The following is a 27,654-nucleotide window of genomic DNA, read 5'->3' as shown; positions in this document are numbered from 1 at the left end:
TTACGGCAAACCTTGCTTACCTCTTTCACCTCCATCCTTTCCCATCAGTGTTTCTTTAAACAGCGTTAAAGGTTGTGGAGGGCAGATCTATGAATGCAGATGCGGTCCCAACTTTACATTTGCCTTGTAACGCTGTGTATGTGATTTGAGACAGGAAGGGCTATCGCTCAGTGGAGGAACCTCTTCTATGCACGCAGAAGGTATCAGGGTCAGTCCCTGGCATCTCCAGTTAAAAGGACCAGGCGTTGGGTGATGTGCTGTAAGGCCAGGGTTTCAGGCAGAGCGCTGCGGCCGGTCCTGAATGGACAGTACTGACTCCGAGGGACCAAGGGTCAGATCCATGCATGTTCATCTGTGGGTGCCCTTAATGGCCAGCCTCATTTCTGTAACTTTTGCAGTTGTGAGTTGAGAGGGGCACAGTGCTTGCCACTGGGAGAGGGAGAACAAAGGCAGTCCCCTGGAACGGAATCAGTGAGAGCAGGATGCTTTTCTCCCACAAGTGTCTCTGTCTCCTGCTGGGTAGGGAAGCAGAAACTCTAGTATGCAATTAAGAAGAGGCGTGTGGGGTTCACTGGCATGGTGTGTTCCGTCAGCTCAGAGCCAAGCTACAAGTGACGCCTGACGCAGGTTGGACACTTGTCAGCTTCCCTCAAGTCTTGATGGGAAATGTAGGCGTCCTGGTTTTACAGCTTGGCTCTCCATTACGGCTGCAAGACCAGGATGCCTACATTTCCCATCAAAACTTGAGGGAAGTGGACAAGCGTCCAGCCTGTGTCAGGCGTCGCTTGTAGCTTAGCTCTCAGTCTTCTACTCTGGATTGGGGAGCAAAAAGAGGTGGGGCCAAATGCGAGCAAGAGGAAGCCCTCTCTTCTGCTGGCACTGTCTGTTCTTTTGTGCTCCGCCCTTTCCCAACTTCAGGTGTTGTGAAGGGAAAAAAAGTTGTGTGGGAGGTCCAGCACTGAATGTTGGTTGTGGCTAAATTAGTTTCCAGGGATTTATCCAAGTGCCGGACAAGCTGAATCCTTGGTCTGATTCTGCTTCGAGCCCTTCCTAAAAACGCGACTCTCAGACTAAGGAAGATGGCTTTCAAATTGGGTGCCGAATGATCTCATGACTTCCCTGCTCACTGGCCTACATTGGGCTCTACATTTCAGGAGAGAGAAAAAGCAAAGGCCAAGGAGAAGAGATAAAACAGAAGTCCAGTGGCACCTTAAAAACTAATTTCATCATGAATTTTTGTGAGTCAGAGATCACTTCTTCAGATACTATGAAAGATGGTCTCCTTCCCTATGTCCCTGTGCGGTCTTTGGGCAGCCGTGTGTGCACTGTCCCACCTCTTAGGGCATCGACCAGAGCTCAGGCCTTGTCCATCAAGGCCCCTGATCTGAGAAATGGGCTCCTCCAAGGAGTTCTCCAGGAGGCGCCTCAAGGTCTGTTTGCCAGGGCTTTTGAGGAGTTTTGTCATGGCGAGTATGTTTTAAGGGGAGGGGATTTGGGTTTTAACTCTGAATGTTTTTAATCTACTTTTGTAAGCCAGCTCAAACTTCAAGAAAAGGCGAGATTAAAAGGTCTTAATAAATAAATATGAAGAAATGATTTTCTCTTCATAGCATCCGAAGAAGTACGTTCTGTCTCATGGAAGCTCCTGCTAATATAAAAGGACTCCTGTTTTATTTTGCTACGGCTGCCTAACCCAGGGCAGACTGACCCGTCTGCAAGACAAAAAGAGATTCTCTTGCTGATCCTGGTGCGTTGAAATGTGGAGCTGCTGTTGCTTATCTTTGCATTCTCTTTAAAAAGCAAGGGACTTTCCCTTGCAGCGGAAAGCTTGCCTGTCCTTGGCTTGTTATTAGCCTGTGGTTTATCCTGTGCATGTTGGGAAGAATGTGTAGGTAATAGATCTTTCTGCTCTCCGTTCTGTTGCTGGATGATTACTCTGCTATTTTGCACCAGCGTGGCTCCCAGGGCTGCCTTTGCACCTTGGGCCAGAGAGCTTATAGCTAGCTTTCTGCAGTTTGCAGGCAAAACTTCTGAGCCTCCGTTCTGTCCCTTGTGGTGGTTCTGTTAATAGTGCTTGGAATGTGTTGCAAGGAACCTGCAGGACACTGTAGAGTTTGTCATAGAGGTATTATTCAGTCTGAGACTTTCCGAGATAGACAGGTGACTTCTAATTCCTTAAGCATTGGATAGACTTGAACATCTTCGTATGCATTCCTGATTGTGAGGTTGTTTCACAGGGGCTATGGCTCAGTGGTGAAGCATCTCCTTGGCATGCAGAAGGTCCCAAGTTCGATCTCCAGTTAAAGGCTTAGGTAACGGGTGATGTACGAGACCTGTTCCTGAACCCTGGGTAGTCGCTTCCATCTGAGTAGACAGTACTGATTGATTGGTGTTCCAATGGTCCCATTCAGTATAAACTCTGTGTGTTCACAGCAGATGCAGCGATACACTAAGACTAGTAAAGTCAACCAAGTATATTTCTGCTATTTATCCAGATACTTTCTCCTCCCTCTCCAATTTAAGGAGGGGAAAATAATCTGCTTGCATAAGTCAAGGGCTTGAAATTTAGAGCTGTTTTTGTGCTATCTGTCTTCACTGTGCTGGGCCGTATGCCCTGCTCTGTGGAAGCAATATTAAGCAGAAATAAGCTGTAGTAAATGATGTAAATGCAAGATCAAGGCTTCTGGAGAATTTGGAGTAGGTTTATAAGATGTGCATGATGGAAGGAGGTGAATATCTGGAGCCATGGTGAACAATGGATGGGTTTGCAGAAGGCGGTGAAAGGTGGCCACTGGAAGCTGCAGCCTCCTCTGAGTTTTGGGGCTTCGCTTTGCTCTGCCCATTTCTCACCTTTGTTGAAAGGGATAGAAACTTGTGGTTTTAAAATTAACAAGTCAGTATCCAAGTTCCCAATCTGTTGACTCATATGGTAGGGTTACCATAGTGGTCTGGAAATGACGCAAGTGCGGGCGGTCATATAGTGGAGCCTTGTATGTACTCAAAGCTCTGAACCCCTTCTGAAAATACATTTGCTGATTCTTTTTTGCATGTTTCTTGCTATTGTGTCTATTGTACGTTCCTTGCTATTGTGTCTATTGCACGTTCCTTGCTATTGTGTCTGACTGTGTGTACATGTAAAGTGCTGGCAAGCCAGAGCCTACTTATGGCGACCCCTACTGGGGCTTTCAAGACAAGAGACTAACAGAGGTGGTTTGCCATTGCCTACCTCTGGTCTTCCTTGGTGGTCTCCCATCCAGACACTAACTAGCACTGACCCTACTTAGCTTCTGAGATCAAATAAGATCGGGCTAGCCTGGGCCATCCCTCTGTGTATACTTGTTTCAGATTATTTGACAATTACTGTCATTGTAATTATGACCTTTCCTTTTTTCCTTTGCTTTTTCAGCACTCGTCCCACACTGTCTTCTGCCCCCGGCTCAGCAACATGACAGATGGCTGGGTGGATTGCCCCTCACTGGGGCCTGGCTGGCGCCGCCGTGAAGTCATACGCAAAGCTACAGCTGCGACAAAACCAAGACAGTCGGACACCTATTACATAAGGTAATGCTGCTTAGGTCACATTTAGAAAAGAGGTTGGGGGGTCAGAAGAGCCTTCAGTCTCCTAAGGCCTCATACCCTAGGAGATGGCAAGCTTATCTCTTTCTGATTCGGAAAAGTTCATTGGCTGTTCCAAGATGCAAAGAATATAGGTTATTGGAGATTGCTATGCACAAAGAATCTTCCCAAGTGGTGGTGACCAGCCTCCTCATCTCATCTCTCTGCTTTCCTTTGAAGCAAACATTCTGCTTTCTTGTTTTGCGTAAGCTACCTGCTGCTTCATACTACTAGTTGCCCCTATAATGTGTGACTAGCACGTAGAGTATGCTCACCGATATACTTGGGTCTAACATTGCCGCAATCTCTTCCAGCTTATTTCGATCTCCTGACAGTTCCACATTATCGATGATTATTTATCTTAGCCAGACTGAATGCTATTCCATCAGGAGAGTTGCTCGGACACTTAAATAAGGTTCCCTACTCTGAGTGACTCTGCCAATGCGGCTCTGGCCAAATAGACACTCTTCAACATTGTCTATTTGAATGCAACATTCTAAACGTGGCAAGAGACAGCTGGATCAAGCCCTTTATCCAGGACCCAGGAAGTATGGAGGATAATTTAAGGCTTCTTTGAGCAGGGGGGCGGGATTTTAGTACAGCTTTAGCAGCAGCCAAGTTTCTCTCCCAATTGGTTAAGGAAAAAACGTATTAAATTTCTAAATTTTAATACTATACAGATTATATATTAAAAACTTTTCCTTTTAATTCTAATTCTAGTGTGGCACTGCTCAGAGCCGAATAGGCTGCATGAGCAGTATCATTAAAGTAAAGTAAAGTAATGTGTGACTATGCTGTTGATGTGGCTTTGGGAACTGCTCCGGGTGACCCTTTAATGCTCTCTTACCAAGTTAGGCCAGCCAGTTTTCATTGTCTGGATCCTAATTGCTACTAAGGCCAATTATTATTATTATTATTATTATTATTATTATTATTATTATTATTTACCCAATGAAAATTTTTAAAGAACCATACAAAAACGTTAATCAATGTGGGGCTACGCAGTCAGGAAATGCAGTCAAGAGTATTTAGGATCTGTGCTTCTGAGTCAAGGAATTATCCATAGCTGAGAATAGCAGCGCGCACTGCTTTGGCCTCCACGATCCACGTTTCGGTAACGGAAGATGATCGGTGTGGATCATTTATGGGGGATCGTCGCCGGCGCCGATCCACAATCAGCTGGATCGTTAATTTATTTTGCATCGTGCCTATCTCTAGTTTTAAACTTCATGTTTTTTTTAAAAAATCCAGATATTTTAAAGCATGTCTTAACAGCTATTTCTCTTCCTGTAGCCCAAGAGGAGAGAAGATCCGCAGCCGAGTAGAGCTGATGAGATTGATGGGGTGTTCAAGGGACCTGACCGACTTTGATTTCAAGAAAGGGGTTTTCATTGAGCCAAGTATTGAGGTACTGATCCCAGACAGCATTGACTATGGAAGCAGAGGGGTTTTTGATAAGTGAACTGGCCCCTGTGATTGCATTCCCAGTAGAGAGAGGTCAGTTTGCCTTATTGCAGTCCGTCTCAGGCCACGTATTTTAAGAACGTTGTTGGAGAGGGCGCTAGAATGGTTATCTTTGCTTTCTTGGGCAGAATGTCTTCTTTAGATGTCAATATACTGATGGTGTATTCCAGCTTGCTGCTGGTCAGATCCAGAATTGCGGGCAGCCTAAAAGATGAGTGCAAACCACGGTTTCAAACCTCCCTTGCCTTCTCTGTTGGACCGTGCTAGCTCCCAGGACTCAGAATTAACTGATGAGCAGCTAGATCCCAATCCCAGGAGAACCTGGAACCTAACTGTATGCTCTGCTTTCTTTCTGTTGATGCAGCCCACTTCACCTTTTCCACCCACTGGAGAAAGCCATCAGAAGGTGAGTGTGTCCAGCGTTCGGTGCTGAAGCTGTGTGTCATGTGGGTTGAATGATGCCTGGGAAACAATGATGTCGGTGGGGATGAAGAAGGGAGAATGCCATAAACGTTTCTGTTCACTTTGCTGTTGGAGGATGCTTCTGTCTTGCTGGGTAGAAGGAAATCATGTCCCTGGTGACAACATCTTTGGCAAGGAAACCCTGGGAGTGTTTTTGAAACTTCCAGATTAGCTAGACACCACTGGGTCTTCCGAAAAAAACAAAGCCATAAGGCTGAAGTGTAAGTTGAGAGCGCACTTAGCATGAGTTGACTTATATTCTGTTACACACATTTGGCATAGTTAAAGGGGGTTATAAGAAGGGCAGGGTGCCTACCCAGTGGATAGTTATTGGCAAAGTAAGTGTTCTAATCTATGTTGAAGACTGCAAGTACACAGTTTGGTAGTTTTTCAGATTAATGCCCACGTCAAGGATGTAATCTTTGGTTTGCGGAGTGAGAGAGAACAAAGACAGCTGGCATGTATATTACTATTACCTCTTTTAATCCGTGGCAGGAAAGGACCAGAGATAGGAAATGCCACTTTGGTCTGGTGAGTGGTTTGAAGGTCGATGTATTGTCGAAGGCTTTCACGGCCGGAGAACGATGGTTGTTGGGGGTTTTCCGGGCTGTATTGCCGTGGTCTTGGCATTGTAGTTCCTGACGTTTCGCCAGCAGCTGTGGCTGGCATCTTCAGAGGTGTAGCACCAAAAGACAGAGATCTCTCAGTGTCACAGTGTGGAAAAGATGTAGGTCATTTGTATCTACTCAGGAGGGATGGGGTTGAGCTGAGTCATTCTGTAAGAGTTTCCCAGGGTGTGGAATGCTAATGGCGGGAGGGTTCACTGTCTCCTGAGGAGGTTCTTTTGCATATGGATTGGTGCTTGATGTGCTAATCTTCTCTGCAGGGCTATTGTCGGGTGTGGAGTGTTTTGTTGGCCTGGTGTTTTTCAGAACCGGAGCCCATGCTCTGTTCATTCTTAAGGTTTCTTCTTTCCTGTTGAAGTTTTGCTTATGCTTGTGAATTTCAATGGCTTCCCTGTGCAGTCTGACAAAGTAGTTGGAAGTGTTGTCCAGTATTTTGGTGTCCTGGAATAAGATACTGTGCCCTGTTTGAGTTAGGCTATGTTCAGCCACAGCTGATTTTTCAGGCTGTCCAAGTCTGCAGTGTCTTTCATGTTCTTTTATTCTTGTCTGGATGCTACGCTTTGTGGTCCCGATGTAAACTTGTCCACAGCTGCAGGGTATACGGTATACTCCTGCAGAGGTGAGGGGATCTCTGCTGTCTTTTGCTGATCGTAGCATCTGTTGTATTTTTCGGGTGGGTCTGAATACTGCTTGAAGGTTATGCTTTTCCATAAGCTTTCCCATCTGATCAGTAATTCCTTTGATATATGGCAAAAACACTTTTCCTGTAGGTGACTGTTTTTCCTTGGTTGTTTGATTCATCCTGGGTTTGATTGCTCTTCGGTTTGAAGGTCCTTGGGATTGGAACTTGAGGGAAGCCAGAGCACCTTATTTCATGTCTTTGGCATACAACATTTTGGGCTGGCAGAGCGGGGTGTCCATCCGCTGATGCTGGCAATATACTGGGAGCTTGATGGAGGCTTCTATAAGGTGGGCCACCTGTCTTTTGGCTCTGTGTTGCACTGGGGAGTTGCATCTCCTCCAGCAGTTGTCTTTTTCCTTCCTAGAGAGGTAGAACATGTGTTTTGCAAACCTCTGGAGTTGCCTGAAGTCTGAGTGTTAACAAATCGGTTGCTTGGTGTTGCTCATTTTGTGCATCATATGGTTGATAGCTTCGCCTGTTTATGTTTCTCTTCTCCGCAGGTCAAAAAGAGTAGCAAGAAACGCCTCCTGCCTCTGGAAGAAGCCACTCCTCCACTCAAGAAGCCTCCTGACCTGCAGAATTCTGAAAAACCTCTGGACCAGAAACCTCCGAAGCTAGAGCCGGAGTTGCCGATAGAGACCCCTGCTAGTATTCCAGCCCAGGAGCCAGAGCCTGTGGCTCCCGTAGAAGAGATAACCCCCAAGCCCCACAAACGACGGTATCGGAAACATCCTCCCCCCATCCTTGCTGCAGGCAAAATGGGAGAGGCGACGATGCAAGAAACCGTCTCAGAGGAAACTCTTGCGTGAGTCCTTTGCCACCCACTTCCTTCTTGTTGCAACGGTTAACCTTCCCTCCCTTAAAATGTTGGCAGGAAGCCCTCTGTCACTGGCAGGCTTTCTCTCCCGCAGAGTAGAGCTTTGTAAACATCTGGCTGGATGTCATTCTGCTGGAACTTTTAAAGTACACGCACGCTGATGTACTGTGCCTGAAAAGCATTGGAGATGTGTTCAAAGATTGTCGGAGGACTAAATTGCTGTTCTGTTCGTATTCCCTATAAAGTTTAAGAACCTGAGTGTTTGCCTCTACAGCCCGCCATCAAGTGTATTCAGCAGCACTTCTGAGAGAGTGTTAGCTGTTGCTGGTCTGCTCTACAGGCCCAGGCTAGCCTGATTTCACCACATCCTGGAAGCTAAGCAGGGTCGGCCGTGGTCAGTACTTGGATGGGAGACCCCCCCCCCCCCAGGAGGGACCTTGGTTGCTACACAGAGGCAGGCAATGGCAAACCACCTCTGTTCATTCCTTGCCTTGAAAACTCTATGAATGGTTGCCCTGTCAGTTGCAACTTGATGGCACTTATCACCACTCGTTTGCTTAACACACACGTGGAACCTCCCATCCTTTTGTGGCCTGCCCCACATGAGAGAAGTATTTTGTAGCGATGCTCATTCCTCTCTTTCGAAGTTCCCTCGGTGCCTGAAGGCTGAACGAAGGTGGGAACCCTTGATCTGTAATCAGGCAGTGACTACTTGCATATTTTGACTGCTTCCTCTGTGGAAGAGCTGACATGTTTGAAACGCGTTGGACATTTTGCTACGTGACGAAATGTTCTCTGCACTTCTCCCGTCTACATCTGTGAGATGCAGCCCTTGCTCCCTTGGCAGTTGGGAGTTTAAACGACAGCTTAGGAGGACACGGGGCAATGGGAACTGGCGCCCAAGCTTCCATATGCATTTCTTGTTCCCACTTAGCTTACTCAGTAGATCCTCACTGAGAGAGGGTCTCCGGAGATTTGGGCGAGGCCATAACCTTCCAGGGCGGGGATGTGTTTTAAGCAGACTCCAAAACCTTCCTTCCTTCCTGTCCGTCCGTCTCTCGCTCCCCACTCCCGGCCTGCCTTGCCTGCCTTTTCTCCCAAGGGGGACTCAAGCCGGCTTACAAAAATACTGAATTACAGAACAGTAAACAAAGTACCACTTAAACAAGGGGGGAATGAATATGTGAAAGCACATCTTGATCTGATCCTGGATTCTCTGGGTAGGCTCGTGCAAGGCCGTACGCTGCTAGCCAAGAGCCAGAAGCACCAAATGGCTCACATCTCTGGCCCTGCACAGGCCTTTAATAGAAGGGAAATGGACGCTTAGCCCAGATCTTGCGCAGCTGGTAGACACATTCCCCGGATTTCCCTTCCTTTCTCAGGCACCTTAATATCACACATCCTTTTGCTAGGCGCCATTCCTGGCTTCCCTTTCTGTACATTGTCATGCCGTGGCTTCTTGACCACTTGCAGCCTGGTGTGGCGTCTTAAACCTGGTCATAGTCTGCTACAGGAGAACTTTATTTTAACACAGCACCTAAGCCAACCTACTATGGCTAGAAAGGCCTTGTTGATGAGAGATGGAGTTGCTTCTGCTAACACTTCATCTCTCTCCTCCTTCCAGTTGCTGTGCAGTCTGTCAAGGCCAGTTCCCAGGAGTGATGCTTCCATCCCAGAGAAGATGCCGGTGGCTCTGCCCAGACTGCAGAGGTTGGTCTCTGGGACTATGGGGTCAGGCAAGAATGATGGTCTTTCCAGCTCTGGACCTTCTTTGAGGAGGGGACAGAATGCAGTTCCGTCCAGTAAAATAAAAGTTCATAGGGCTGTATGGCAAAACCTTCTGTAGTCACGAGATCCGTGCTCTGCCTTCAGTTAAAAACACCAACGATTAGTGAAGGACGTCAGCAGTCTCATCCAAGCAGCAGCCATCTTTACTGTGTGTTGTGTGTCTTCTGGGAGGGGTTGTAGCTCAGTGGAAGAGCCTCAGGTTTGCATGCAGAAGGGTCCCAGGTTCAATCCCTGACATACCCAGTTTGAAGAAAGACCAGGCAGTAGGTGATGTGAAAGACCTCCACCTGAGCCATTGGACAGCTGCTGCCATTCTGAGTAGAAAATACTGAAATTGATGGGCAGAGGATCTGATTCAGCACAAGGCAGCTTCATATGTGTTCTGGATCTCCGAGTGGAGACCAGGGCAAGACGCTGGGTATGGGATTGTGGGGTTGGAGTTGATTCTACAGGCTTTGCTCCCTTCGCTTATCCTTTCCCTGGATTATTTTATGCATTGCTAAATTCCTTAGTAGGACTCATTCTTTCTTAAATCTTAATTCTCCCCCTTCTCTCCCTCCCCGCCCCCCAAATTCAGCTCAGAGAAGAGACTTCAACCGGGAACAGAGATACTACAAGGTGAGATCTGTGGCTTATCCATAATTTTGTTGCCTTAAATGTTGGCATTGAGATACAGAACCCTGACAGTTTTTTGAACAGACGAAGTACCTGTGGGTTGGATCCAGCCTAAATATTCCGTCAGCTGAATGGAACTTTCCTGCCTCCTCCCGCACAGTTCTGTGAAAAATGGTGCTCCTGGGGGGGTGGGGGGGGACTCTGAAAGATGACATGAGGAGAGGGAATCTGCAGCAGAAATGGGGCATTGGTGCAAATTACCATCTTAGTCTGGGTCCGACCCTGTATTTGCAATTTTTTTTAATGAGTCACGCACACATGCCACTGTATCTCCTATGGAGCTGATGTGGGGATTTGAAATGTACAGATTGGTTAGCTAACCAGAGGCGCTGATTTAAAAGACGCATCATTGATTGTGCTTTAAAACAGAGGAGTGCGTGTACACAGAAGTAGAGCTGGTCGCTAAAAGTATTTGGATTCAGCTTTATGGAGTACCACATATATATATATATATTCACCATGCCCAATATTTGGGTCCAAAAATATTGGTACAGTATTTGGATTTGAGTTTTATTTGGAATTCCGAATATATTCGGATCCATTATTACCTATCAAGAAATGTTTCCAGGGAGGGCTAGAGAGGCCGTTTTTCAAGCAAACTACACCAAAATTGCAGAGAATCTAGTTCTGCCTGTCTACTAACCGCCCCCCCCCCCGCCCCAGCTACTCTTCATTGTTTCCTGTGGGGGGGGGGGAAATCCAAGGCTTTCTTCTGGACACAGGAAGCCCAAACCAAGCACTTGACAGCAACCAATAACCAAAAAGCCTCCCTATGCAAACAGAGCCAACAAGGCCCAACAGAACCAACTTCAAATCAGAGAACCTCAGCAGAACCGATGTTAAACCAAAGAATACCAGCAGAACCAAACTGAAGCAAGGGACACTGTTACAAGCCCAACTGAACCAGTGTCACTCAAAGATTGCGGGCAGAACCCAGGGCCAGTGCAAGCTCAATAGAACCAGTATCAGACCAGAAAATCCCAGAATCCAATTTAGAAAGCCGGTAATACCAAGGCAGCAACCAGACCTGGCAATGACATATGGCAAACAACCCTCCCCCCCACACTAATGCTGCCCCCCCTCCTCCTGTTGCCTGTGAAGCCTGCAAAGATGATAAACAAGCGGCTGCAGTTTTTAAAATGAGATTCTCAGATATTCCCAAACATATCCGGATTATTCGGGAAATTACCCCAATACTGCCAAATAGATATTTTTATGCTATATGGCTTGGCAATACCGAATCACACATCCCTACACAGAAGTGGTTTAAGATGCTAGTTTGACATCTAGTTGGTGGAAGAAGTGGTATTTTTAAATGCCTCTTTCCTCATCATTCAAATAACAGTACACACACACCCCGCCCAAGCTAGAAATAGCCACCCTTAAAATAAAAAATCTCTGAGCAGTTTCTGCAAAGCATGGGATACGTTAAAGCACTGAAGTTTGTAGCTGGAGGTACCACAAGGTGTGGCCACTTTTTGGGAGGTGGTGGGGCTTCAGGCTTTATACAGGGAAGGAAATTTTATGGTATAGTTGAAAAGTCTGGAGCACCTGATGTTGCAGCATTGCTGAAGGCCGAGTAAGTGTGGATCTGATCAGTCCCTGGGTTAGGAGTCTATTGGGATGATGGTATTTCAGGGAGGGGCCATAACACTGTGGCAGAGGACATGTTTTACATTGTAGGAATCCCCGCATTTGTACTGGGAAACTTGGAATTAAAGCGCCTTTGCCAGCCGGTCTGGTCAAGATCTTTTCTTGGACTGAGACCCTGGAGAGCTGCTGCTAGCAGCTGGCCCTGTTGCATCAGTATCTGACTGCCTGAAGCATATTTTGTATGTTCCTCGGGGGCAGTTAGGATCGGCAATCGGAGTGATGGGAGCAAAGCTGTCCCTTTCACTCAGTGTAAGTAGCCTGGCTGGTTGGACTTGGATAAGCGTGCGGTTTGGGAGCTGCAAAGGGTTCATGAGAGGGTTGCCTTCCCTGGATCCCTGCTCACCCCACCCCCCTCTGCCCTTGCAGCGAGTTGGCTGTGGGGTGTGCCATGCCTGCCAGATTTCTCAGGACTGCGGCATCTGTAGTGTGTGTGTCGTGCGAGCCAAGAGCCCCGAGCTCCGCATTGGCATCAAATGCCTGCTGCGACGATGCCTGAAGATTGTCAAAAAGGTACCAGCTTACTCCCTGCTTTATCCTTCCCTTGGGTCCCTTTCCAGATCTTCTGCTGTTTCTTATTCTCAGCCTGGGTTTCTCCCCCTCCCCGGCTGTTGGAAGCCTGACGGTCTCTTCCCCTTTCCCCATCCCTTCTTTGCAGGGTCTCGAATGTGGCATGTGTCAGGCCTGCAAATTAACTGAAGACTGTGGGAGCTGTCGGATCTGTATACGGAGGCAGAATCCAGGCATGAAGCGTCAGTGGAAATGTGTGAAGCGCCGCTGTCTCAGACGGAAGGTGTGTACTAGTCTTGGCTGGGTTTAGCACCCTGGAACGGAGTCCAGGGTGCTGCCCTGGTGGGAGGATAATTGAATCAGAGTGGAAGTAAAAGGAAGGTGAGAGGGATATCAATCTTTTATATTCCACAAGAGGCCAAGACCTTGAAGACGATAATTCTGAAACAGGTCTGCAGCAGATAAACTCCTGGGTTTATGTTTTAATAGCATGTCTAGGTTAAGTTGTTTGCTGCTGTACTCTTTTCACATCGGCTTCTAAAATGCTTCATTAAAACATTCATTAAAACATGCTTCATTAAAACATTCATTAAAACATTCATTAAAACATGCTTCATTAAAACATGCTTCATTAAAACATTCATTAAAACATGCTTCATTAAAACATGCTTCATTAAAACATTCATTAAAACATTCATTAAAACATGCTTCATTAAAACATGCTTTCCCACCCACTCACCCCCTCTTCACAGCTACAAAATACAATTATGCAAAGCAGCGAAGACCAAAATACCAAATAAAAGGGATATTAAACTTGACACAACGTTAACATGTTGAATTGAATCTTCTTTCTAAAGGTTTTGCTAAAAGCAACGGGAAGACTTCAGGCTGCTGATGTGGCTTCAGTTTTTTTCCCCATGAATTTCCCCCCCACCCCCCAATTTTTCAAATGGAAAAATCGGAAATTTAGGAGAGCATTGAAAAAACAAATTTCCTATTGTGTTTTTTTTCTTTTTGGAATGAGCGAAATGCTTTTTAAAACCCGGTGTTGCTCTTTCAAAATGTTCAATATATTTATTTAAAAAAATCTTTGCTCTACAGTACTAGAGTACTAAAGCAGTACACGGTGTTTAAATCCAAAGTGCTGCCATCTTCAAGAATGGATTATCTGGGCTTTTTCTTGCTTATGGATTGCTGTTTGCCTTTGTCTAGCGGCCTTTAAAACTTAAGATACAATGTGCTTACATAACACAGGAAGCAGAAGTTTGCCCCTTGCTTCTCTAATATGGGGCGTATTTGCAACAGTTTGTAGAAAACTAAGGTGTTTATACACTTACATTTTGCAAATAGTGCCAAATTATACAATTTTACATGCTGAGTTTCACAAATTTTTTCATTTATTTTTATTTATTTATGTAATTTGTCATCCGCCTTTCTCACTGAGACTCAACATGTGCGATTAGTACAGTCAGTTTCAAGGATATTTCCATAAACAATGCTATAGGGTAAATAAAACACAATTTTACATGTCGTAGTATTGGGGTCCATTTTACTTGAATATCTGCTGTAATTTCAACTTGTGCGGCCGATAGAACTTCCATTAACCCTCTGTTTAAAGAAATTTCAGGGATGCAGATATGAGTAACAAGTGGTCAATAGTCACATTCTGGGGAAAACCCCCACAAAAACTCTGTAATATCATCCCAAAGAACCAGAGATAACTCTAGGTAATCTATGACACTTGTTCTCCTCTGACTAAAATAGGTGAATTTACCATACTCATCCCCTTTCGTATTACCATTTACTATTACTAAAACAAATTTATTAATCAATTGATAAAAAACATTTCCCAGTTTTATTAACCAAAGGATCTCTTGTTTTCCTATTATGAGGATCTACATCATAATCAACTACCCCGACTCTTGACTTTCCATCACCTGTACAGGAATTAAAATCTCCTAACAGGATAATCTTTGTCTTAGGGTGTTTAAATTCGAATTCTAGAAGATAATCTTTCAAGTCGAGCCAGCCATGTTCATAGTAGAAAGGGGAGGAATTGAGAGAGAGATAATTGCCTGGTTCTTGCCAGGGACCCTAAAAGTGGAAGCAAAGTTACCGTGCCTTTTACAGAGGTGGGTATCAAACATACCAATCTTCCACTAGAGGGTCCTTTGTTATTTGAGGAAGTGACATTAAGGGTATAAGAGAGAGACCTTTTTAGCACTTAATCTACTGTTAGCCAAGATTCCTGTATACAAATTATATCATGGCATCTAATCGCGTAAATGAAGAGTTCTGAATTTTGTTTAGCCAATCTGTCACATTCCAAAAAACCTTTTTAAATAACACTTATAGTTGGTCCCTGACATTCAGTCAGAGATGGATATTGGAGATACATTCTGCAACGATCCATGGCATATTACTCCCATACTTCTCGCCTTGTCTGAATTATGATTAGCATTAATTGTTACAAAACAATCTGAGTAACAACAAGGGGAACGTTCTTGGCCTGATTGCAGAACAGGGTTTGCTCTCATATCTGTTTCATCGGTTTTAGAGGGATGGTAAATCTTAGCATGAACCACTATAATATTTGGTTTACCAACATTTACTTTCATTTGAAACAGAAGGATACTATCAAGCCTGTCACAGTATGATTAGTTAAATTAAGTACATTGTCAACTTGAGTTGGAATAGGCTGAGATGAGTTCGAGATATTAGTCAAATCAGGGAAATCGAAATTTATAATTGCTTTGTCTGCATCAATCTTGGTTTGTTCTGAGATAATATTTATATCATTCACCACCATTACTTCAGCACTTAAGTCCTCTCCAGTTTTCCCATCAGCCTGATAATGTATCCTATTCTTTTTGTCTAAATCCGTATTTATTAAAATCAGTGTATCATGGACAACATGATACGGAGCCCCGTGGTGGAGAGTGGTAAACTGCAGTACTGCAGTCCAAGCTCTGCTCACGACCTGAGTTCGATCCTAGTGGAAGAAGGGTTCAGATAGCCAGCTCAAGGTTGACTCAGCCTTCCATCCTTCCAAGGTCGGTGAAATGAGTACCCAGTTTCCTGGGGGTAAAGTGTAGATGACTGGGGAAGGCAATGGCAAACCACCCTGTAACAAAAGAAAATGTTGTGATGCAACATCCCCCCATGGGTCAGTAATGACTTGGTGCTTGCACAGAGGACTACCTTTACCTTTACCTATCATGGACAGCAATGCTATCTACCTGTGTGTCAGTAATTCTGGTGTTCTTTGCACTCAGTATTGGGGTTATAGCTCTAGATTTAAAAACGTGTAAATCATACATTGTCTCAGCAGTAAATTCTTGCATTTCAGAATAACTGAAGTTAACTCATATTCGGTTTTTATTCTAGTTACACATTTATATTGATATTACAATTTAATTGGTAGGTTAATAAGCAGTTAAATTTGCTCCAGATTTGCTCTAATTTTTGATCTTGATCTGGGGATATAATAATAAAAACATTCAGTTTATATACCGCCCTTCAGGATAACTTAACCCTGTCTCAGAGCAGTTTACAAAGTGCGTTATTATTATCCCCACAATAATCACCCTGTGAGGTGGGTATGGCTGAGAGAGCTGTGACTGACCCAAGATCACCCAACTGGCTTCAAGCAGAGGAGTGGGGAATCAAACCTGGCTCTCCAGATTAGAATACTGCTGCTCTTAACCATTACACTGCCAGACAATGGGAATACTGAAAACGTGAGAGTATCCTTAAGTGGATACATACCTTCTTCCTTATGATTGGGCTGTATTACCAAAGAGCCACATTGATGTCAACAGACACCTCCCACCGAGGAGTAATTTGCCCGTCTTTATTCCTGTTCAAATCACAAGCATTGTAGCCACATGGTGAATTCCCTGCACGACGATTAGTTTTTCTTGTGACATATTTTTGCAATACTTTTTGTTCTGAAAAAGTTGTCAAGTATAGCTTGTATGTCAGCCATCCAGAATTTAATCTCATCCATAGCTGCATTAATTTCTGATAAGTCTCAGGAATAACTTTGCAGTCCATTTACTAATCAAAAGGTGCCCTTAAAATCAAACAAGAGTTTTTTTTTTCTTGGCATGTCGCGGCAAGACAGAAGAAGAATTATGAGTACTATTACTACTGAGGAGTTCCTCTAAAAGAGTTAAGTCACCGATACTTTCTTGAGGAGGTTTTAAATTTTCTTCATTGAGTAGTGTATGACAATTTGAAATTGAGTTTGGAATACAAGGCCCTGCTGTTTTATCCACTTTGTCTGAAATAGATTGCTGCAAGTAATTATCCAACTTATTTTCTTTTAAAGGAGGAGGGCTGCCTAAGTTCATTAGGTGGCCGAAGTCTTCTATATGCAAGGCATATCAGTCACCCATTACACTGCATATGTTGGTTATTAATGTCTTGTTAGGAGAGTTTAATCTTGCACGTAACTCCCTAACCAGTTGGTTCTTTGCTATAAAAAGTTCAAATACGGCGGAGTTCAAGACTTGAAATGTGTACAGATAACAATTCCAAAACTCCTCCGTAGAAGCTCTTGAGCTTGTAAACAACAAACTCAGCACAACCGTTCTTCGTGTGCATGACTCCCATCAGCTTTCTTTCTTGGATAAAAGAAACAGGGAGATAAAGTCTCAGACCACTCAGTCTACACAACAGGCCTTTAAAAGAAAAGAAATCTTCCCATCTTATTCTATCTGACTGAGCCAACAGTTGTTTCAATTACCCACACCAAAGGGAGTTTCTTACTTCTCCAAACATACCAGCAAGGCAGAGAAGGTAAAACTGCTTTTCAGCTTAAACATCTCCGGTTAACACTTGTCTAGCGTTTATTAGCTTCTGTCCTTTAGCTGTTATTCTCTTTCTTGTTCAAACAAACTTTAAGAGGAAATCCAATTTAAGTGTCTGCCATCTTCAGAGAAGAACCTGGAATTCCCCTTTATGTCTTGTAGCTTTGAAGCTCTTCAGGTTAGGCTATTCACCTTTAAACCCTTTCCTCGGTATTTTTGGCCTACAAGATATTCTTTTGTATTTTCTGTGTTTTCATCATTCTAACTTTTGGTATTCTCTCATTAACTTTTGATAGACTTTTGATATTACCTCCAGATTTCTCATGTTTAGTTTCCAAAATATTAATATTTAACAAGATTTCTGCCTTTTCTTTTTCTCTTTGTTTTCTGTGGTGGGAAGCAGTAGAAATAAATTTGCCCGAGGTATGTTTTAAGACCATCCCAAACAATTTCTGGAGATGCCTCGCAGTCCTGATTGAACTCAAAAAAAGTGTTTATTTCTGAGCCAGTGTTAGAAAATTGAGTATTTAATAAAAAGGAGCTTATTTAGCATCCAAGCTGGTCTTCTTCGGTCTCAGTCTTTGCTGTAAAATTAATCAAGAGACCCAAGCATAGTCAGATTACTCTCTATGGTCCTGTCTCTGCCTGGAACACCTGACTAGCAAAACATGATAAGAGAAGTAAGTCGGTTCTAATGTATATGTTATGTACCAGGGAGAAAAAGGTAAAGTGTTTTTCAGCTTTCTTGATGTGCTTCCAAATAGCACACAAACCATATTTTGATATAAGCAAAGTTAAGGAAGAAGGTTTACCCCATGGTAGGTTAGTCTAAAGGTTGATCTAAAACTTCATTCAATACTTGGTTAAAGTCTCCCCCAATTAGTTCTTCCACCTCCATGAAGCTTTATGGCTGGCAAAAAGATTCTTCTAAGAATGACCTTTGGTTATTGATAGGAACATACAGTGATTTTATTCTTTAGGATTCCCTTGACATCAGGTTTGGAGTCTAGGACTTGAAGGTAAATCGTTTCAGAAAGTAGAATAGCAGTTCCAGAGGAGTTAGCCATGTTAGTCTGTAGTAGCAAAATAGAAAAGAGACCAGTGGCACCTTTAAGACTAACCAACTCATGCGACAGTAAAGTTGGAACCGTCTTAAAGGTGCTACTGGACTCTCTTCTATTTAGAATAGCAGTGCCTCTTGGTTTAAAATGGTTGCGCTGCACACGACTGTTGGGTGGACGAGTGGGATTTCCAGGCCGGAGCACTAGAATTTTTAAAATGTTTTTCTTGAAGAAAAAGGATCTTTTCCCTTTTGCCTGAATGCAAGTTATGGCAGATCACTCATAAAACATGCTTATGGTTGGCAAGTCCTGATTTCACAAGAACTCAAAAATGCATAGAATGCAATATTCAGAACAGAATCCAGTTGCTTGAAGATCTTGGATTTCATTTCTGAGAAGCAAGTTTCTAGCCCACGTGCCTGTGAAGATGTGCCTTGATATTTTGTGGGCAATACCTGATGCTGCCTTAGAAACCAGTGAGGTGGCTGAATAAAATTTCCAGAGGTTTAGGATCGGGGTTAACATCGGGGTGATGCATTTATGATTTATTCACTAGATTTATACCCCGCCTTTCTCCCCAGTGCAGACCCAAAACAGCTCACATTATTATTCTCTGTCATTTCTACTAATTTCTCCACATTCCATGCTATCCAGTATGACTACCAATATATGTTTCTACCAATGTGGACTCAGCTTATCTGACGCGGTGTGAGATTCTTGCGTATCCGGAGCAAAAGTTTTTTTTTTTAAAAGCAATTCTCTCCAACCCTGGTCATGCTGCCCCGTCTTCTCAGTCACTCCCTATCCTAGAAGGGGAATCTGAGCCACAACAGGTTCCATTTCGGACAATTGCTGCTCTTTGAATGTTCTGCCTCTTCTAGTTGCACCGTCCTGGGGTGTGTTTGGAGAGTTGTGCCTACTCTGGCCGTAACCAGCTCTTATTCCTTCCAGAAAAAAATCTCACCTAAGAAGGAAGGCTTCGGCTCCAAGAAGCTCACAGAGGTGAGTACCTGCAAGACGCCGCCCCCCCCCCCTTGCCCCAGGCTTGGCCTCTCCTTGCGAACTCCATACCGTTCCTTCTGCCTGCTCTGCTCCCCTTTCCCATGGCTTAGTAGTGTTTTACACATGCCTGGTTTTTTGGAATTGGACTCTGCATGTTCCTTTTCCCTTAGCATGTGGGGAAGGAATAAGAGCATTTCCTGTGACATGATACAGGAAGCTCCCTTCTTCTAGCAGCAGTGTGCTGACCTGTGTCTGATGCAAGGTGCTGTGTGAGTGGCAGTGAGAGGGAAGGCGGCCTCGTGCATGGCCTTGCCGGGTTCTGTGTTGTTCTTTCGGCGACGCCTCATGGCTGTGTCGTCCCCCCCCCCCCCCGGAGCGCTGTTCCTTACAGCCTCTCCTGGTTCTTTCCCGGTCAACACCAGGAAGCCTCTCCTCCAAAAGATACCATCGCCCAAGCACGACGCAGGCAGAAGCGGCCAGCATCATCAACAGTGAGTGGCTCCAGTTCTGCTTGTGCTTCGGAATGGGGGCGTGTGTGCACACGCGTGTGCGTGCACATGCAGAGTAATCTGGGGCTTGAATTTTTCTTTCTCTCCACCCCCATGCTGTGATGTTGTGGGGCAGAGTGTGCTAGTGGGCATCATGTTACCCTGTTCCTAAGATGAGACCCTAGACGGTTAACCACATTGGTCTTGCATCGCTCCCGTCGAACCTGTCTCACAGGTTTATCATGAACGTAACCCCCGTGTATGCTGCCCTAACTTCTTGGCGGGGGCATACACGTTCAAGGAATTAATAAAACAACCCGTTAGGATTGTATGCCTGGTGTTGAAAGGTCTGGCTGCTTTAGTACTTCTGTTCCTGTCTTTTGTTTTCCTCTTCCCTTCTGCCTGCCAGGACGGGCCTCCTCCCAAGGCCCAACGGGCCCCCAGGCGCCGCCGCAAGAGGCTGTCAGCAGCACCACAGGTGGCCACAGTGAGTGTGGGTGTGAGATAACGGACTAGAGGCCTCTTTGAATCTGGCCGAACTGAACAACTGCAGGGAGCTGTCGCACAAATGTGCCATCGCGTCCCTCCCCAGGCCGCCTGCCTTGATTTGTTTGCGGTGGTAACTAAAGGAGAGGAAAGGGCAGCTCTCCCTCTCGTTGGTCGTGCCTGTCCTGTTATTTAGTGAGGCAGCACTGACGTACAGTTTTCGGGAATGCTGACTTGGTGGCACTCGCAGCCTGGAAGCTGTCTGTGCTGTAGTTGATTCTGAGTTGACCTTTGTGAAGGAACGGTAGCAGGAATAGCCAAGTCTCTCTTGGCAAGCGTGCAGCGAGTCTAAAGCATTATTCTAACGTACACTACGGTAGACATACCTCCCTCGCTGGTTTGGGGATAGCTTTCCAACCTGTTGGCTGAGCTGAGGAGCAGGTACCCGCACAGCCCTTGCCATAGGCTCAGGTGGCCTTGCTGCCAGACTCCTCTTGCTTGTGTGCAAGGTGACCACCCATGAGTAAGGGGCTTATTACCTCCACAAGAGTTTGTGCACACCTCCCTCAGTGTGCATTCTCAGTTGGCTTAGGACAGAGAAGGATGAAGATTTTACGACTTCTATTCCTTGTGGCACCAGAGGTTGGGTTCAGATTCCCAAAAAGGGTTTTCTGTGCTAGAGCACAGTTCAGTAAGCACGGATCTTAGCAGAACCTTTGCTCTGAGCCTTGTATAGTCCTTGTATAATAATCCCATACAGGGTTCTCACACTGTCCATTTTCTATACCCACATTATTTTTCCAAAAGAAATCCCTTTCCACTGCATGGAACTAACTTGATCTCAAAAGATACGAAGTTCTCCTGTATTAGGACAGTGGCTTTGCCTCCCTGCTGAAGTGCACAAGGGTTTTGTGCTGATGACACTTCCTGCACCAAACTTTCCGACTAGATCCCCTTCTGGCCGCTGGGCTGACTCGGAATATATGGTCTGTCCTCACCCTTTCACTCTTTGCTTTCACTGTCTGTCTCTCTCTCTCTCCCTCTTTCTCTGGCTGTCAGGATGGGCCCCCTCCCAAGGCTCAGCTGGCCACTGGCTGCCGCCGTCGGAGGCACTCTGCTACCACAGTGAGTGGTTTGCATGCTCTGTCCTGCTAGGATGGTGGTGCAGGTTTTACAGAGCAGCAGGACATATGGGGGCTCTGTGCAGACAAAAGACGAATGCCAGTGTACCATTAAGGGAAAAAAAGCACTTGCGCTGGGATGAATTTCATACATGCCTGTATGGTTTCTTCCTTGGTTCTGTCTTTGTCAAGATAAAGGTTAGGTTTCTGTTTTGGGGGATGGGTTGTGGTCAGGGGTACACCATTTGGTAAAGAAGATAACTGCTTGTGTTGGTTTCTCCCCATCCTCTTCTAGTGTAGCTTCCTGATACAACTTTTTATTTCGCCGCCTTTCTCACTTTTGGCACTCGAGGCGGCTGACGATCTTGTTGACTTTTCAGATGGGTTTGTTGCCAGTTGAAAATTTTTAACATGAAAATGCACACAGTCAGTGCTTCTAGGACGATTCAGACAACTGATGTCTATCATACAGGGTTACTGTAAAAATTTGCACAAAAAACCCACCTAGCCCAGACCAAAAAGTGGAGATGGAATGTCTTAAACACTCTCTAAATTTACAACTGGAAGCAGTTAATGAGAAGCAGGGTTTGAATGCATAGTTCCATGTCCTCGTTAATGTAGGAGGGCATTCTGTAGAGCGCTTTGTTTTGGAAGGCTGTTATCATTACTGTCTTCTCATTCAGTAGCACAGAAGAGTGTTGTCATAGTAGAATCTCCTTGGAAAGGATTGCATTTGGCTTCTCCGGCTAGTTACTCCGGCCAGTGCAGGAGCTGGGATGAGGGACGAAGCTCAATTCTGTTTCAGTCCCATCTTTCTTCTGAACATCCCATTTTGCTAATTAAATGGGGTTTCTTATGTGCCCAAGCCCTTTTATTTTCTGATTGCTGACTTACACCACCCACTTGTCTCTCCCTCCATTCTAGAAATGGAAGCTCACCATGGAACGGGATCCTGGAGTCATCCCCACAATATGGCACAGGGTGAGTACAGGGTGAAGTCTTCTACAGAGGTCTGCCTTGCTTTTTAACAGTGACCTAAGTGCTGTTTTTGAACTCTGCTTTGACAAAGCCAGACCAGCTGTTCCAATGTGTGTGCAGAGAACTTAGGAGAACGGAGGGTTGTGTGAGCATGGGAGGTTTTTCTAGGTGCTCAGATTGTGAGATTGGGACCAAATTGTGCCAAACACTAACTTTTGCCCATGGTGTCCCTTTAGCTGACCTTTTCAGATTTCCTCCCAGCAGCCAGGAGCCACACCATTATCTCTCTCTAAACTCAAATTGTCAGGATTTCATGGGATTTGCTAGGTCGTGTATTTTAGATTTTGTTTTCCAGTTTAACAGGATGTTGGGCACGTGTGGCAATGCCCTCTTGCCATCCAAGCCAGTGCAGGATCAGAGGAACAGTGCTGGGCCTCGAGAACTGGATTTGGTTTTGCCTCTTGCTCCTCCCATGGCACTGATGGTTTCACCCCCAGCAATCTATGGGCAAGAGAAGGATGGTCCAGATCTGGAGAATTTGGCCCACCCCGGCCGCTTTCCAGTTCAGTTTTGAGTTCTTGCCACTTGATTTCATGCGCATCATCTTGTCTCTTGTTTGTTGTGTTTTGATATATGCGAGGTCCACATCCATGTGGCTTCATGGACTTCAGAGCTCTCTGCCTATAATTAATAATTAGCCTCAAATAATCACAACTAGCGGGTGTATGTTGAGCATGCAAATAAAACTTCCCTTGTCCAAGAGGCTTACAGTGGCACAAAAGGTAGGCAGGCCAAAGGTAAAAGGCACACCCAGGTTTCGATAAGTGAGCAGGGAGGGTTGGACAGTTAGTAAAAATAGATGACGTTTTGGTGGTCCTAGAAAACCTTTGGCAAGAAGTTGATGTTGGGGGGGTTGATTTTGAGGAGGAAGAGGATCTGTCTAAATAGGCATAAAAATGGAGCTGGTCCATGAATGGCAAATTTCTGTATTTTTGCTTTTTTAAAAACCACATTGTTTGTGAGTACAGAATTCTGTAACACTATTGTAGGTAAAACGCTAAGGCCACTTTTTCTGTGCATGGTGAAGCTGATCTAGCGTAGTGGTTAAGTTGTTGGGCTGCGAATCAGCACTCTGCTGGTTCGACTCCCACTACTTCATGAGCTCAGTAAGCGGCCTCGCAGCTCCCCAGCTGTATTGGGATAATAATACTGACTTGATTCGCTGCTCTTAGAGGGGTGTTAATCTGTCTAGAGCTGCTGTAGCACAGTGGTTAAGTGGTTCAGCTGCGAATCAGCACTCTGCTGGTTCGAATCCCTCTACTGCCATGAGCTCAGCTGGTGGACTTGAGTAAGCCACTCTTCTCAGCCCCAGCTGCATTGTAGGGATAATAATAGCACTAACTTGTTCTCACTGCTCTGGGTGAGGCACTAATCTGTCAAGAAGAGCGGTATATAAGTGCTGTTTATTATGAGAAGAGCACTCTATGTACGTAACTGTCAAAATCATGCTTTCCGGATTGATACACCAACAGTAACACTTTCCATTTCCAATTAGCGCTAATTCATAGCAGGTCCTGCTGTGATTTTGACTGTTACGTACATAGAGGAGGCCAAGATGAAGGGAGACGCCACCTACCAGGAGATCCAGGGGTGATCCTGTCATGCTCTTCGGAATTGGCCGTTCTGAATATTTGCGATTATCTTTACAGTCATTTTGAATTTGCCGTCGTTTCGTCGTTGCTACATGTACGGACTTTGTGTGCAGGGCGGAGATTAGTTTCCAGAATCACTGCTCCTCCAGTTATGTGTATAGAAGAAAATTTGGCTATATAAAGGAACTGCCATTTGCTGTTTGCAGCAAGTTTGGGACGTGTGTGTATTTATATAGATGTAACTGCATGAATTTTGTACTATTGAATGAATTTTTGTATCATTGAATTAACTTTTGTATACTCTTTGTATTTACTTGGTGAGAATGATGCCAATAACTAAATACTGTTTGATATAATTATTGAAGAGAAGTTGGGTTCCTGGGTTGTTACCCTCAGTGATTTGGACAATAAAAGTATACACAGTTAATAAAAACAGTAAAAATCCACATTGCCCAGTGTCAATTTAATCCCTTAAGCACAACATCAGCCCGTATTTTTTTCGCAGCCAGGGCATATAAAGCCATTTTGTAGGATATGTTAGCGTCCAAATCGGCTAGTAAAACTGCAATCTTCTCGGGATCCGAGTGGGTACAGAGATCGGACAACATCTCAGAAAGAAATTTAGTCCTGGGTTGGGCATACAACGGGTGGAGCTGTAAGTAAACATATGAAGGCTCCATTGTGCAAAACGGTCCTCACGTTGCACTTTAGCTCCTGGAAAACTGGAGCCTTTTCCTACCCCACAAGGACCGAACGCTGTCCACTCCCTGAATCCGAACAATCCAACCTTTCCCGCTGTTCGGATCGTAAACAGAGTTGGAATCCTCGTGTGGCTTCCTGCCTTCTTTTTCCTTGATCCCTAATAACGCTATTGATCTGGGCAGTGCTTGGACACGCACACAGTGATTGGGAGGGATTACACAGAGGAACACGCACTGTGTGTTTTGTAGGTGGGCAGGGGAGGCAAAGGGGGGAAAGTGCTGCACCTTCCTCCAGAATGGAATCGTTCTAGAGCTGCAGTTTTCTTCCAGGGAGAAGGCTGGTCAGGTGCCTTCTTGGTTGCCGATAATTTATCTCTTTCTTTCCAACAGAAGAATCAGTTGGGGACAGTGAAAGAGCGGAAGAAGGCTGGCCGTCCACCCAAGCACCCCATAGCCAAGATCAAGAACAGTGCGGTAAGTACTTCCTCACAGGGCTTGCTTTTGGAAGGGCCAGACTGTGACTTTGGGGAGTAGCGCCCCCAAAGAAGTGTCTTGAAGCACAACGTCTTGGAAAGCCCTTTAATATATGTGTACGCGAGGGTCATGGATCGAGGTACTTCCCCCTCTTTTCGTTAGTTGCGTTGCGGGAACCAACTGAGTCTGCCAAGAAGGCGGTGCTCAAAGCAGAGTCTGGAAAGGCGTCTTCATCAGGAGAGGACGTGTTAGGGGCTACAGCAGCTCATTTTGCAGAGCCCTCCAGGCTCTGATAGCGACCTTAGGCATTCACTGCTGTCTTTGCTTCTGTTCCCTGAAATCAGATTATTACTTAGCGAGTCCTGGAAATGTGCGATACTTGGCAAAAATACAAAAATAATGTACCAAGTGAACATACAGTTCTCCCTGTAGAATAGGTATGTCTTGTCTGAATGCCAGTCCCGTCAGGCTCTCTGTGCTTACTGCCGGATACCCCACTCACACATGGTGGCGCACGCCTGTAATCCCGGTCTTCGGGAGGCTGAGGCCGGAGGGATCACCTGAGCGCGGGACTTCGGTCACTGCAGCATTGCATCAATTCAGTTGGATGTGGGGCGGCCACAGAGGGCGCCTGCCCGCTCCAGCGATTTGCATACTGCCTGATACGCCACTCACACATGGCCAGGGCTGCACAGGTCACTATTATAGGAACTGCACCAGGAAATGCATCAAGTCCGTCCAAGTGGCTCATCTTTCTTCTTCCACTGCTTTCCCACGGGGCTTTCTTCACTCCTCTTGTCAGCTGCCATGGAATCTTTGTGGTTCACGTGTGCTGCTCACCCCACACAATCCAGTCCAACAGCGCTTTAGAGCCTATGTTGAAAAAACTGAGGCTTGGGTGAGTGGTAGTAGCACTGTTGGTAGGAAGGGAAGGCAGGTGTTGCTGGGTTATGCAGTACATCTTCTGTAGGGTTTGTAGAAGTGGGGAGGGAAATCTCTGTGTTGTGGTTCTTGGTCACGTTGAGGCTTAGTAACTTGGAAGCCAAGTTGGAGGGGAAAGCTGCCAGGCAGAGCAATTGTGGGGGGAAACCTCTTTAATACAGTGAATAGCTTGGCCTTGAAAACAGATGCAAAGGTGACCTGAATTCTTTTTGGAGGTTGTGTGTCTTTATCTCAAAGGATAGCTTCTGTCAGCAGCTTCTGTGGCCTTACAGAGTGGGTCAGAGTCAGTGTGCGCATGAAGCCTGCATAGATTCAGAATGCCTAGGAGACACAGGGTCATTCCTGTCTAACCCCCCCAATGGTAATTGGCTGTCCCGATGCAGACTCACACGGGCAGCAGGCAAGGGAAAACTCCCAAGTTGTCTGAGCAGGGCAGCACCCAGTTCCAAGGTTCAGACACCAACTGGGCACACTCACGGCTTCAAGTCCAAAGGGGGCTTCCAGAAACACATCCACAGGAACAGGCCAAGGTCAGGGACAAGAGAATCAGTTCCAACCAGCAGCAAGGTCAGTAGTAAGCGGACTCGTTGCTTCCACGCAGCCACTCCCTCTTTGGCTGCTTTTAAGCCTCACAGTGCTCAGCTGCTTGTGCTACAGCAAGCACCTTCCGGCTGTCTCAGTCCTGCTCCTGCGAGCACTCATCATCACTAACGACGCTGGGCCGGTGCTGTGCTGCTAGCCTGGCACTGCGCCTTCTGGCTTGGAGGGCTCTTCTAGCCCTCCTCTGGCAGCGCTCCCGAGGCTCTGGTGAGGAAGGGGGAGAGCTGGCCTGCCCCTGGCTTTCTGTTGCCAGCCCAGGGCTGGGAAGCCGAGGAACCGATGTGCTGGGACCTGGCTGTGGATCAATATCTGAGCCTTCAGGGCCTGCCTCCTCCTGCAGTGCCTCTGCCACTGGCTGTGGATCTGGGTCAGGTTCACCAGCTGCCTCTTCCTCAGAAGAGTCCTCTGAGTCTCTCTGCTCCGCTGGGCCAGGTTGGTCCATGACATCGGCTTTCAGTGGAAAGATGCACCCATCCACTTTGCAGTTCTTGAAATAAGAACATAAGAAGAGCCCTGCTTGGTCAGCCCAGTGGTCGATCTAGTCCATCATCCTGTCGCATGCGGTGGCCCACCAGTTACTCCAGAGGGCTGACAGATGGTCAGATCTCCCTCCGATCTCCCCCCCCCCGGTGCTGCTATTCAGAGGTTTACTGCCTCTGAATGGGGAGGTTCCCTTTAATGACCATGGCTGGTAGCCATTGATGGACCTACCTACCTTGGATCTGCCTAATTGCTGTTTAAAGCTGTCTGTGCACGTGGCCATTACCACATCCTCTGGCAGTGAATTCCTCGTCTCAATCACTTGCTTTGTAAAGAAGTATTTCCTTCCGTCTGTCCTGAATCTAATGCCCATCAGCTACAAAGGGTGCCCTCAGATTCTAGTCTTTTGGGAGAGGGAGAAAATGTTTTTTCTGTCTGCTGTGCATAATTTTATAAACCTCTATCCTATTCCCCTCTTAGCTGTTGTTTTTGTAAACTGAAAAGTGCCAGATTCTCCAGCTTTTTTCATAGGAAAATAGTAAAGAGTCCAGTAGCACCTTTAAGAC

General features: G+C 45.7%; 1 protein-coding gene across 4 annotated transcripts in view; it reads left to right on the top strand.

Moving 5' to 3' along the window:
- The window catches only part of MBD1 (methyl-CpG binding domain protein 1), a 72,557-nt gene that overhangs the window by 25,779 nt on the left and 19,124 nt on the right, over positions 1-27,654 (top strand). For 2 of the 4 annotated variants that reach the window (XM_055003423.1, XM_055003422.1), the window contains exons 2-15: positions 3,407-3,561; positions 4,909-5,023; positions 5,444-5,485; positions 7,350-7,654; positions 9,291-9,376; positions 10,032-10,072; positions 12,149-12,292; positions 12,438-12,572; positions 19,116-19,166; positions 19,589-19,657; positions 20,064-20,141; positions 21,200-21,265; positions 22,186-22,242; positions 24,983-25,066. In XM_055003423.1, the coding sequence (XP_054859398.1) occupies positions 3,446-3,561; positions 4,909-5,023; positions 5,444-5,485; positions 7,350-7,654; positions 9,291-9,376; positions 10,032-10,072; positions 12,149-12,292; positions 12,438-12,572; positions 19,116-19,166; positions 19,589-19,657; positions 20,064-20,141; positions 21,200-21,265; positions 22,186-22,242; positions 24,983-25,066 (1,389 nt within the window). In that variant the 5' untranslated portion in view covers positions 3,407-3,445. The remainder of the gene's footprint in view (positions 1-3,406; positions 3,562-4,908; positions 5,024-5,443; positions 5,486-7,349; positions 7,655-9,290; positions 9,377-10,031; positions 10,073-12,148; positions 12,293-12,437; positions 12,573-19,115; positions 19,167-19,588; positions 19,658-20,063; positions 20,142-21,199; positions 21,266-22,185; positions 22,243-24,982; positions 25,067-27,654) is intronic. The other 2 variants (XM_055003424.1, XM_055003425.1) reach the window with 2 other exon arrangements.

Source organism: Eublepharis macularius, chromosome 19 (assembly GCF_028583425.1).
Source record: "Eublepharis macularius isolate TG4126 chromosome 19, MPM_Emac_v1.0, whole genome shotgun sequence".
In the NCBI taxonomy this organism is placed as follows: domain Eukaryota; kingdom Metazoa; phylum Chordata; class Lepidosauria; order Squamata; family Eublepharidae; genus Eublepharis; species Eublepharis macularius.
The sequence above is the reverse complement of the archived record's forward strand: the minus strand, read 5'-3'. Positions and strand labels throughout refer to the sequence as shown.